The sequence below is a fragment of the Varroa destructor genome, unplaced genomic scaffold, assembly GCF_002443255.2.
Source record: "Varroa destructor unplaced genomic scaffold, Vdes_3.0 BEIS01000001.1, whole genome shotgun sequence".
Taxonomy (NCBI): domain Eukaryota; kingdom Metazoa; phylum Arthropoda; class Arachnida; order Mesostigmata; family Varroidae; genus Varroa; species Varroa destructor.
Window position 1 is genome coordinate 69,416,857 of NW_019211454.1, and position 12,363 is coordinate 69,429,219.

At 40.2% G+C, this 12,363-nt stretch overlaps 1 protein-coding gene and 1 long non-coding RNA gene across 8 annotated transcripts in view; one reads left to right on the forward strand and one right to left on the reverse strand.

Moving 5' to 3' along the window:
• LOC111250366 (uncharacterized) overlaps positions 1-9,560 on the forward strand; it is a 21,915-nt gene extending 12,355 nt beyond the window's left edge. For 6 of the 7 annotated variants that reach the window (XM_022805502.2, XM_022805521.2, XM_086977201.1 and 3 more), the window contains 6 exons: positions 672-787; positions 1,874-2,885; positions 3,717-3,804; positions 5,499-6,344; positions 6,819-6,967; positions 7,296-9,560. In XM_022805502.2, coding sequence (XP_022661237.1) covers positions 672-787; positions 1,874-2,885; positions 3,717-3,804; positions 5,499-6,344; positions 6,819-6,967; positions 7,296-7,355 — 2,271 coding nt within the window. In that variant the 3' untranslated portion in view covers positions 7,356-9,560. The remainder of the gene's footprint in view (positions 1-671; positions 788-1,873; positions 2,886-3,716; positions 3,805-5,498; positions 6,345-6,818; positions 6,968-7,295) is intronic. The other variant, XM_022805512.2, reaches the window with a different exon arrangement.
• A 960-nt stretch (positions 9,561-10,520) lies between these two features.
• On the reverse strand, positions 10,521-12,003 carry LOC147759029 (uncharacterized). The gene is made up of 2 exons (XR_015318965.1): positions 10,865-12,003; positions 10,521-10,563 (listed from the first exon to the last, which is right to left on the reverse strand). It is a non-coding gene; the product is annotated as an uncharacterized LOC147759029 (long non-coding RNA).
• Positions 12,004-12,363: the final 360 nt, after the last annotated feature.

The window sequence follows — 12,363 nt, forward strand, 5'->3', positions numbered from 1 at the left end:
TATATATGTACGTCATTACGACTTAATATACATATGCTTTGAATCCGCTTAGTGTTACTTAGTCTAGGTAACCTTCAAGCCTAAGCTAAACTCCAGAGATGTTTATATTTACTAGTTTAAGAGAAAAGTAGAGTAGTTTTATGAAGCAACAGAACCTAACGGTTGAATGGAAAATATAAAAAAGAAAGAATAAAACATAGTACGAATATTGCTACGTTAAGAGAATTTGTCATTTTATAATATAAATATAATGATCATATTCTTAGACGGGTATTGAGATGAACATTATCACAACAAGGGCCTCAAACAAAAATTGGCCCAACTCTTCCCGTCTTTTCATAGAATTGCTTGGCAAGTAGAGGTTTCTCAGGTTTTTTTTTAGAGGCCGTTGCATATTGTCTGACCCATTAATAAACCATTCTAAAATAAGATATTTTTTATAAGCAGCTCGGCCCAAAAAAGATGTGTAGTTATTTCGTGGAATGTTCCCAGCTTTAGAATTAGAGCAACAAGTTCGTGTATGATTACCGATAAAAAGAGATTAGCTATTTATTTGTGTAGTCGGTTATTTCTTCCGTATTCGCTGTCAACCATTGCTAAGTTCTCTTGCCAGCTTCCGTATTGAATATAGGTCATCGTTTTGCTGACGTGTTGTCGTTGTTGTGTTTCAGTTCAATCGATACGTGTACCTGGGAACGTACGACGAACGGTCAAACCTTGAAAAAGAGAGTCTTCGAGAAGAACACAAAATTAGAGAATTTATGGTGCAGAAGTACGAACGAAAACGGTAAGAGGTCATTTTTTTCAAAGAATATTTTCAGTTGGCTAAGAAATAACTACTTTTTTGAGGAAACAATCAGTGATTAGTTTAAGCGAAGTTAATTTGATTCTCTGAGTGCTACATTAGAAGTATATTACTTCAGCTTGCTGCATTATGTATCTTAAAGTTAGGCCAAATTGTAAAACGCACATTGTTCCGTAAGAACAAAATACTCTGCATCGGATTGCTTGTAAAATAAGAGTTCTACCTCAGGACTAACACCATTATATAAAAAAAATATCGCTATAATAGCCTCGATAGATGAAAAATGGAAAATTTACTCACGGCTTGTATCTATCAAGCATTATACAAGGGGCAAGTTGTTCACAGTCATTTTCGTATGGAGTCTTTTAGTGGCTCTTTATCGTTATTAACTTGACGGTTGGTCTACATTTGATTTCATCGATTGGGTACAGTATCTTTGCGCGTGGGAACGTGTAGCTGCTTTATCGATTTCGATACTGAAGACCTCAGCAGGTAATCTGTATACCTAATAAACACATTGTTATGTGGCCAACATACGATACTCTCTACAATTTTTACAATTTTTTATCAATACGTATTTTAAAACTGTCCACTTAAGTACCCAAATGTATCAGCTTGGTGTTATCAAATCACCACAAATGAGATACACTGGCTACCTTAGTACTTCATAACCTATTCATTGGTATTATGACAACCTTTTGATATCCGGAAAACTTTAGGCTGGACCTTTCAATTTAGGCGATTTCATTTCCGATCAGAAAGGCAACGTGAAGTTCATAGCTCCGATGTTCGTACAATGCTCGATGTCTAGCTTGTTAGTCCTTTAGTATAAAGAGATACTTTTGGCAACAACTAGAGATGAACAAACAAATGCTTCGCCATTGTTGCAGGTAACATATTTCTTCAATTATTTACAGATATCTAAGCGCATTAGAAAAGTAAAGTTGTCCACTATGTCACCCAGTAGAATATTTCGACCATATAGTTGATGATCTGAGACAAAGCCTACTGGCAGTATGTACAATGTGTAATGTTTTCGTTTTTCCTTGGCTAAATCATTGTTCTCAGTTGGTTCGTTGATCCTGATATAGCACAGCATAAAATGCAATTGGACCGGCGACAGCGCGCGGCAGCGGAGCAAGGCATAAGCTTAACGGGCGGCTCGGTCTCGAAGCCATCCTCAAAACCACCGGCGACATTTGCCACGCGCTCGCAGCCGGTAACGCCAGCTGGCGGTGAACTCTGGTCGCCGCCTCTAACGGCCACCAGCACAGCACCTGCATTTGCAGCATTTGGCACAGCATCACAACAGCAACAAACAGCACCAGCAAATAGCAACACTAGTGCGTTCAACGACGACCTATTCGCAATGTGCAAAGAGGCCATTCCCCTGCCCGCAGATCCATTTCGATCATCTTCCACTTCGAAAGAGCAGCAACCGCAGTATCAGTTTCAGCAGCGGCCGCTTCGCAACAACAACAACAACAACAACAACAGCAGCAGCAACAGCAACAACAGCAGCAGCAGCAGCAGCAGCAGCAACAGCAGCAGCAGCAGCAGCAACAACAACAACAATAACAACAACAAGCCTTCTACCATTGGTATCGTCGATCCATTTGGACAGTTATCAACAGCATCGTTGTCAATCGATCCATTTGCGGCTTCAACGGGGCTAGCGTTGACCGCAAAGCCACAAAGCGGTTCCCGTGCGGTTCTTTCGCCACCTCCATCTCAGACTCACGTGACGCCTCATCATCTTACAGCGTCTGCGGCTCCGGCCAAATCGTCGATGGGCGATTTTGCCGATTTCGACGCCGCGTTTGGTGCGGCCGCGGCCAATTCCGCTGATATGACGATTCTGGCGCAAGCTTCAAGTACACCTTTGGTGCCATTGCCGGCAAATGCTAAAACGGCGTTTTCGGGAAGCGGAGCGACGTTAACACACGGAACGGCGGGGGTCGGTAATGGTTCCCTTAGCAAAAAGGGCCTCGCCTCACAAAATGAAATATCTAAAGGCGGGGCACCCTCAGCTGATCGTTATGCTGCTCTGGCAGAACTTGACGAACTTCTCAGCGGGCAAGTAAGTCTTATGAAAAGAAAAAAGTAACTCAGTTTGCATCGATCAAAAGTCTTGCAATTGTGCTGCAAGCACGCCAAATGTCAACCCGATCAGATCAAACCTCGAATTAATTTTCCGCTTTTCAAGCAAATTATGAACCCTAAAATAAATCCTTTCATCCATAAAGTGCGGCGTGCCACTATGAGCGTAAAGGAGGGGCATATTAGTGTTAGGTTACTTGACAACAAAAATTACTTGTAGTAAATATTATCAAGGTCAAAAGACGAAATGAGGCGTAAAGGTACGTTTTCCCGAGAGGCTTGAGGTCGCCTGTTGCAACAAAGAAAATGACACCTATTTTAACAACGGCAGTTAAGAAAACCACACCGGCGGTTAAGAAAAAGGAAAAAGTGTAGTAATCAATATAATAAATCATTATAGTGTCGTTTACTAAAAGCCCTTCCAAAAGCGTTGTTTAAGTGTACTTAAAGTTAATAACTAGAACTAATGCTCCAGGATTAAAAGCTCTTATGTAATAATGCACCATTCTCCAATCTCTTTTTTGAAAAACAATTCGGCCGCCGTCTAAACCTTTATATTAACCCGAACTAATTTTTATCACTGCTTTTTATTGTAAAATATATAAGAAAAGCCAAGAGACACAGACGTGGTGTCAAAGAACTCGAGTTTAGTAGATTTTTTAATGAGCAAAAATGTGGTATATATGCACGCTTTTTAAAAAAAGACTGTGTGAAATTGAACTGACAAAATTTAGAGTAATATTTCCTTCCAAACAGCATTTCTTAAGCGACGGTAGAGTTACTGTACAAATCTGTGTGCATCACATTTCAGAAAAATGACTCAGTGTCTAAACCGAATGAGGTTGTCAGCGGAGTGTTATCTTCAACAGATCCTTGGGGAAATCACCAACCTACGCCAGGTATGATTTTAAATTAAAAACTCAGAACAGTATTTCATGTATTTCACTGTTTTTGGGCACTTTAATTTGTACTTAGTATAGTTTCATCCATACAGGCATGCTACCCTAAATTTGTCCTGCAAGTCATAGAGGGATTCTGAAGCCTACTTTGAGCACCTAACAGATCACTATTAGGTTGTCACAACCGAGTTCGGCGGAGTTTGAAATTGAATAACTTTTGAACCACAGGTCTCCTAGAAACTTGCGAGTAAAAACCAGTAGAGTTTACTCCTGGAAAAATGAGTTCAGGAGAATAAACTTCTTGTAGCCTTAAATGTAAAATGCTCAGTAGTCAAATTTGAAGGCCAGAGAATTGCCCAAATCCATCAGCGATTTGTAAAGACATTAGCCGAAGAGGCCATAAATGAAAGCATCCTTTATGAATAGTGTCAACGTTTCAAGAACAAAGACTGAAGTGTTAAAGACCATCGAGGAAATTATAGGATGGCGGGACCCAAAGGACAAGAACGAGATGTCACGACTGAGGAGACTTTTCACGAAAGCAGAACATATAGTTTAAGGGCTCCGTCGGGCAAAACTGGCATTTCATATGTAACGTGTTATAGAATTGGAACCAAAATACCGACAACGGGGAAACTATATAAAAATTGGTCCCCCATGAATTCATTTTAGATCAATCGGAAATGCATGTACTATACTCCACATATAGTTTGCAGAACTTTAATCAATGAAAAGCATGCCCAAGCATAGGGTCGTTATGGGTAAGGCATGCTGCATTCCCTACCGATAGCCGGGGACGGATTAAGTAAGAAAATGCTGTCGCTCTGGAGAGAAATCGAGTTTGGTAGCAGTGTCGAGCGGGTCCGGACAGAGGTGATAATAGTTGTTGCTATGAGTACCTGTGAAATCTGCTACTATAAGATATTCGCTAAAAACAAAACAAGTGCTGCCCGCTATCTCGAGTTCCTCACGAAACCTGTGTATTGTTGACATGGTACTCTAAAGCTTACACCGTAATTACTGGATGACAACACCAGACATCATAGCCATGCCTGTGTTATTGCGGGGCTTCCCTAAAAAGCATATCCAACAGTCAATTTGTTTTAATTATTATCAAGTAATTTCACATAAATGCAAATAGTAGATACACGGATGTTCAGAAGGTACTATGGAACTACTGGAATGAGTGCGTTAAAGATAACGAAGATCATCTATAACATAATCATCATTCTAACCGAACTAGTTCAGGTGTTAATCAACTTCAAAGTCTATTGGCTTCGCATGTAATATATTTGACCCGAAAAAAGGGTGGGGTTATGTTATTATTATATATTAAACTTTTCAAATTCCTCGTCTTCAGTTGCTAGAAATAAGTTGATCTCACTAATCTAAAAAAAGCTTCAATAACTTTTAGCTTACTTATAGCAACTGACATATGTTGGTAGCAGTATTTAAGGGCAACGGCTGAGAACTTTATACAATTATAAAGCCAAATTTCCTGCTAGAAGTATCATATGACTCTGACAAATTTTTTCCTTTCACTAAGATACTTCGTAAAATAATAAAATTTCTTATAAACATCCTATGAATTATCTTTTGTTCTAACAAATTAAATGTTTACTAATGTTATAACTGATATGCTAGTAGTGAAAACGATTATACACTTTTGCCTTTGCTGCATGTTACCGATCTAGCTACGGCATCTGCAAATCCATTTTCTCCTACGGGCGCTACAGCTCCATCGACCGGTGGAAGCAACAATCCGTGGGGTTCGCCAGCAGCCCCGGCTCCATCTCCTGCATCCGCATCTTCCCCTAATCCGTTCGCTATAGCAGCCAACTCGTGGGGTACCACTATACCAAGTACGTCACCCGCCGGTGCGGCCCAAGCGATAACGTTTGGTCGTATAACACCTTCAAATGTTACGACACAGTCTTACGACCTAGCGGCACTCACAACTACTCTGGCAGGCGTACAACTTAAAAATGGCCGTATGACGCCAACGATAAGTCAATGGCCAAACAACAATCAACAGAAATCATTGGCCTCTATTGCTTTGAGTTCTGGAGGGCCGCCAGGCGCCTCTACCCAGACATCCGCATCGTCCAATAGCGGCAGATTCCCCACTACCTCCTGGAATGCTGCATCCCTCGCTTCCACTGGCAATAGCAGTACCGTACAAGCTGGCTTTTCTCAGACGCATCAACAGCAACTGGAGGTCGCAGCGCCGACAAATACTGTAGCCACAAGAAGTAACAGTACAAATAGCAGTTGCAGCGGCACTGGAAGTATTTCTGGTTCGGGTAACTGTACACAGGGCGGCGCCGATTGGGCCGGGTTTGGACAGTTGGCCTGGTCTAACGGTACCACCACATCGGCTAGCACCGGCATGAACGCCGCAGGGGGTTGGCCTAATGGAGGCGCAGGCCTAACCGAAGTATGGTCACAGATGCCAACTAGTGCTTCGACTCCCGCATTCAATGCACGTAGCCATAGTCCCGTCCAGCGAATTGCTGCACCAGCCATAAGCAAAGTGTCAGGTTAGTTCAGAAAGGTTTTCCACTACACTCATATGTGAAGTAACTTTGAACATAAGCGGAAGTACGTGCTATACTGCATATAATCATAAAACAGCATAACTCTGTGACACACTTTTATCTATCTCTGACACATGGAACATTTATTACCCAGCCTTGAAGGATTCAGCTAACTGGTTCGGTATAGGCTTTTTCGAACGCAGTTCTTGTACATCGTGAGTCTTATTCATCCTTGTTTCCTTAATACAGTGACAAAAAAATGGCGACGCTGTCATTTGTCATTACATTATCATTGTTCAGCGAGAGTACCGGTTGCTCTGATCGACGTTCTACCGAAAATTTGTTTTCAGCAATGTCGCGAACAAACTGCGCCCAAAAACCAATATTGAGCACTAACCAACAAAGTGTTATTGTATTTCCCATGGTTTGTTTCCTCGTGTACTTGGCATTCGTCTAAATGGCAGGCATTATTTTAAGCACAATTTTTAGGAGGTGTTCCACAGTCCTTTTCGGTGCACTCTGCCTTTGGAGCCGCTCAGTGGCCTCCAAACGGGACCCCTAACGGAACCCACCAAACTGGGCTTCCTAACGGACGCGTCCCTTCGAATGCAAACCCCTTTACACCGGTAAGAACAAACGAAATCGTCTTTATTGAATTTGGAGCTTATAGACGTATGGATGGAGAGATTATAGACGTAAAAGTAATATATACAGTAACTATATGTAGCTATAGATAGAAGAGCATATTTTTTTTGGACAACATAAATGTGAGTTAGCTTTCTGAACACAGTTGAAAATTGATCGTACGATGTATGTATAACAGTATCCTAGTACAAATAAGCAAAGGAAAACAGTGGCAATTTTATTTCAACCCCCTACTAAAATTTAACGCAAAAAGGATATGATTGTATGTTTATGTTTATTTGTACTTTATTTGGCGGCCGCTCTTTTCAGAACGGCTCGGGTCCGTTGGGTGCAGCGCGCGTCTGTTCAACGAGTAATCCATTTCTTTAGTTAGCGATACAATGTATTCCTCGTGGAGCAGAACAAATCCGGATAACGCTCGTAATTGATCTTCGGAAGCACATGAAGGTAGCCTGAGCCCGGGGTGGTGAAGTAACTTTTTTTTTTCGTGTTTCAAGCACGCAAGTGTCACAGCAAAGACGGTTTTGGAATTATTCCGCGTTCAAGGACGAATGCATCTTAATTTTGCCATTACGAATCATTGTCCAGTAATGTAGTGTCATATTCGATGAAACCCAGTTGGAACAGCGCGGTTGTGCTTGTTAGACGTAATGACAATACACGGTGTAGCTATCAGTATCTCCAGCACGAAGCAGCTTCGAGATACTTGTTCGAAGCATTGTTCCATGTGCTTATACAACTGTCGAAGAATGCTTAAAACGATTTCTCTACGGCCGCAACAAGGACCACAGAAATGGGACGTACGAGGAGGCTGGGCAAACGTGGGAAACAACAAACGAAGTTTGAATTCTATGAAAAAAAAAGTGACTGGAAATAACTAGGGGTAAAAAGTCAGGAAAAATCGAAGGCAATAAAACAAAGCAAATATACGTGAAACATCGATTCCGATTTGGTGGGACCGGTTGCAAAATGAAACCGATCTATATATGTGAAATGTGTTGACAACTAAATATATAGGAACGTCTAAATGTTGCTAGAGGTAAGGAAGAAAACAACAACAAATACAAAGAATAGAAAAATCAACGGATAGAAAAGCAAGGGTTAGACACAAAGAAGTGCATCCCACGGTAACACTAGAAGAATTATTTAATTGAGATAAATTTGTTGGAAATAAGGTCATCTTGTGGGTAGATACCTATTACAATGAACTAATAATATATGAACGGTTAACATAACCTCTAACACTAAAATAACACCAGCAATGAAGTACACAGGTTTATGGAAGAAACATAAGTGACTTAGTGGGCTAATATATTGATTCAGAATAAAAAAAAAACAACGTATACTGTGTGAAGGAAGAAGACAACACAGCAATTGCTGCGGGCTAGCGTAAAAACATAACGCAAAACAAAAATAGTGCGGGCCAAAAAATGACCATGATATATGTTACCTGATTCCCGTTCGGTTCCGCCCAGCAAATGGATGTGTGAAATCCTGTCATGGATCTGACAGGATCCTGAAAGAAGTAAAAGTGACAAATTAAGGGAGAACGGAGTAACGAGAGAAGTTTTAGTGACAGAAAAAATGACGAATCAATTGATACCAACAACGGAGAGAGGAGCACATTGTATTGAAGGTAGAAAGTCATACAATGTTGTGATTTTCCTACAGCTGTTATAGCAGAAATTGCTACAGCTATGATTAATTATAACCATCCTGTGTTTCCACCAACTATTCTATCGTGATCCTCTGCATGTAGTTAAAGGTAGAAGAGAGAATGATCATCTAAGATGGACGATGAAAGAACGCGAAAATTAAGAAGTTTAACACGGATGGTGAAGCGTTTGTTCACGAACTTAAAAGTATCTATACACACTTACACGACCATACGGACACGCTACAAGAAACTATAAGAAAACAGTAGAATAAAAAGCAAAAGACATTGAACAGCGTATATCAAGCACGGTATCAATGATTATCGTGATGACAACAAGGAAGGGTAGGAAGACTAAAAGGAGCCGATGAAGATGTACTGTATGATTGTGTACAGTTTATATTGCATTGTATATTTAAGTTAAGTCACTCGAGCCACTTATCTTGCTAAGTTTGATCGAGACGATAAAAAATGTATGTAGATATATAAACTTACGAGAACGATTTAAAAAAGCACTTTATGCAGACAAATATAAAATGTCTCCGTAACGAATGGCGAGTACACAACATGGCGATATCAACAAGCCTGAGAAAGGGGACAAAGAGCAAAATTCTGCTAATCTAACGAAGTGATAGCAGGTTGATGAATATTTCGCAGAGTGAATATATTTTACAAGAAGAGACGGAAGAGCAACACGTAAAACTGTGACAGTTAGAGATGAGGGGCTCTGCAGAACGCCAGTTATTCGGGTTTGTCCAGCAAGGAAGGGAGTAAGACTGAAGTTAGTTAGAAATTCGAATCGACAGCAAACACGGGCTCGAACAGCTGCTTCGATAATGACGATGACGCCTACGACAATGATAACATAACGTTCACAATAAAGTAAGCTAACTAAATAACAATAAATGCGGTGCTTTCAACTTGAGTCGTTTTTTCTAGATAGGTGGTTTTTCCTCTTAGTTTGACCGGTGTCAGTATCAAAACAGAACAAATAAAGACTGCTTATGATGAAATGGAATTGTTGCGTTTTAAGCTAGCAATTAACTATTAAGCTTGTATTTCGTTTCGAGTTGGCTGAGATTAATTAACGAAAACTTCAAGGCAAGTTTTTCTATCCAATCTTTTGATTTGACATAAACTGTTAATATATGCAGTTTATTTACCTCCTCACACACCACCTTTATTTTAAAATACGCCAGATCATTTAAGACATTGTATGAGTTTTTTTTTCGTTTGCAGAAAACACCTGAGTATTCGTGGGAAAATGCATTCTGTGCCGTCATAATAGATGCAAATGAAGCTAAGTAAGTGGTCCAAATTATCACACCTTAAGTTAATGCATAAACACTTCATATCGATATTCAATAGATTAAACTTACCAATTTTGCAGTAATAGTCATTACTAGTAGTTACTATTGCATGTCATTGGAGTTTTTTAATCTGAAGATAACATATGTAAGTTGAGCATCCAGCAAGCACTAACTGCTACGATGGACTCTTCAACTCACGACGTATATTATATAGACAGCTGCTGGTAAAAATTATTGATTAATTATGTTGTTACCTTTTCACTTTATGCTGGCTTTTTCGCATTTATGTGTAGTGGACATGCTTTGCAATTTTAAATTGATACCGATGAGATTTTTTCTGTAACCAAAATTGTCATTAGATATTTTTTCTACGGCAAGAGGAGGAAGGCAAAGGCTAAACCAGATGGTAAGTCTATAAAATTTTCTCATTTTTTGAGAAATTTGAAAATGAGAACTAGTGGGTTTCTGCTGCTGCTGCTGCTGCTGCTGCTGTTGTTTTAGTTCTAAGATGAGACTTCTAAAAGTAACCTGTAGTACGTGCTAGGCAAAGATATCACTCGCTGCACCTACCATGTTTTAGCTTCATTTCATAAGATCAAATGAAGAGTCGCATCTGCAAAAAATTCCACAGTGGTATTTTTTGGTATTTGGAATTCTCTCAACTGTAGCAAAAATATTGAGCTAACTTTTAACCGAATACTCGCTTTTTCCCAACAAATATGCACTACAATGTTACATGACTATGCATGCTTTAAGATTTCGTAAGGCCCATTAAGATTTAGGCACTACCAAGTGCAAGAGCGGCATTCTGATATTCTGAAAATTTTTACAATAATTCGGTGTTTTTATTTTATTCTTAATCCAATCTGAAGTCTCAAGCATGATTAATTCAAAATGTATTTTATCTCACTCACCAACTAACGTCGCACAGATACGAAAATACCGGTTTTTTCTGCAGGTCTGTGTCATGATTATTATTTTTCATTCACACACACACACACACACACACACACATATATATATATATACATTCATTTAATCTCCCAAAAAATGTACACATAATTTCAGTACTTGTAACCTCTGACCGTAGATGTTCAAAATGTCGTGTGTAGGGACGCGCAGGGCATTTTATGGGACCCCTTCGCGTAATCTATCTTTGTGGAAGATTCTCATTAAGATATGGTTTTAAATTATGACAGTACGCAGTACCTTGTACTAATAGAAACATTCACGATATTTCCCAAAATACTTCTAAATACGTAAAAACAATGGTGTCGCGTCGTAAATTCAAGCAGTGCAAGGCACCCGTCAATGTACTGTGAAGAAGAATGTAAACATTGTTGAGACACGTTATATATATATATATATATATGTACGAAGCATCATGTCTGATACATCCCAGCGATTGTCTCACCCAATGAAACTGCGTAGGACGTTGTGGGCGAAACGGCAAGGTCGCAGAGGCGGAGGTGTTGATTACCATCATTTTAACCAACTTAATTATCCAAAATGATTAATTATATGATCACTCGGACAGGAGGAACGGAACCTTATCCCTAATTATAATCACCGAAATTCTAATCTCAATATAATGATTGTATATGACATTAACTTCACTATTCTTCCGTTACGTGTTATATTTTTGTGACCGGAAACGCAACTTGCCCGACCCAGTAACCTAAGCGTGTGTGTGCATTTCTTATTTCGAGATACATCAGCGCATTTCTACTAAAGGGGAAGCACTCAAACAAACATATGTCAGTGTTTACCAACTAATTAATAACCGATTGATAATTAAAGAATGTAACCATTACACGTTGTTGATATTTTCACGCAAAATACTGACTGATTAATCAATTTTTTTTTTATCATACATCCATGCGTACCATTATAAAAACCCTTAATGGATGACGCTGCGTTATTCTCTCTGCAACAATACGAAAGACACGCTAATGGATGATACCTGTCCTGCTCACGTTCGATCGCCCTGAGCGACATCCGCACTGGAGCAATTCGTTCATTCGCGGCTTGCTAGTTGACTGCACTATCCTCGGGCGCGCTGCTTCATATTGTTATCATTTACATGTCATCCAGTGAGCGCTGCCTGCCTACCTGCTGCCAGCCACAGGCGGCCAGAGGAGCAGCAGCAACCGCAGCCGCCGCCGCCGCGACAGCAACGCGAATCGTTGTCGTCAGTCGGGCGAGCGTCTACTGGCAGCAGCAGCAGCAGGAGTAGCCGTCTAATAGACAGAGAACCCCCTAACGGACGACAGGTCCTGCGGAACGTCGACGTTTCTCAGACGTTAGCTGATGACGATGAGCAACCACTGAGGGCTGCAACGACAACAAAATCGGAACGACGAATTGGAGTGCGTCTTTCCAAAAAGTGAGTGTGATTGTGTGTAGTGTTGTC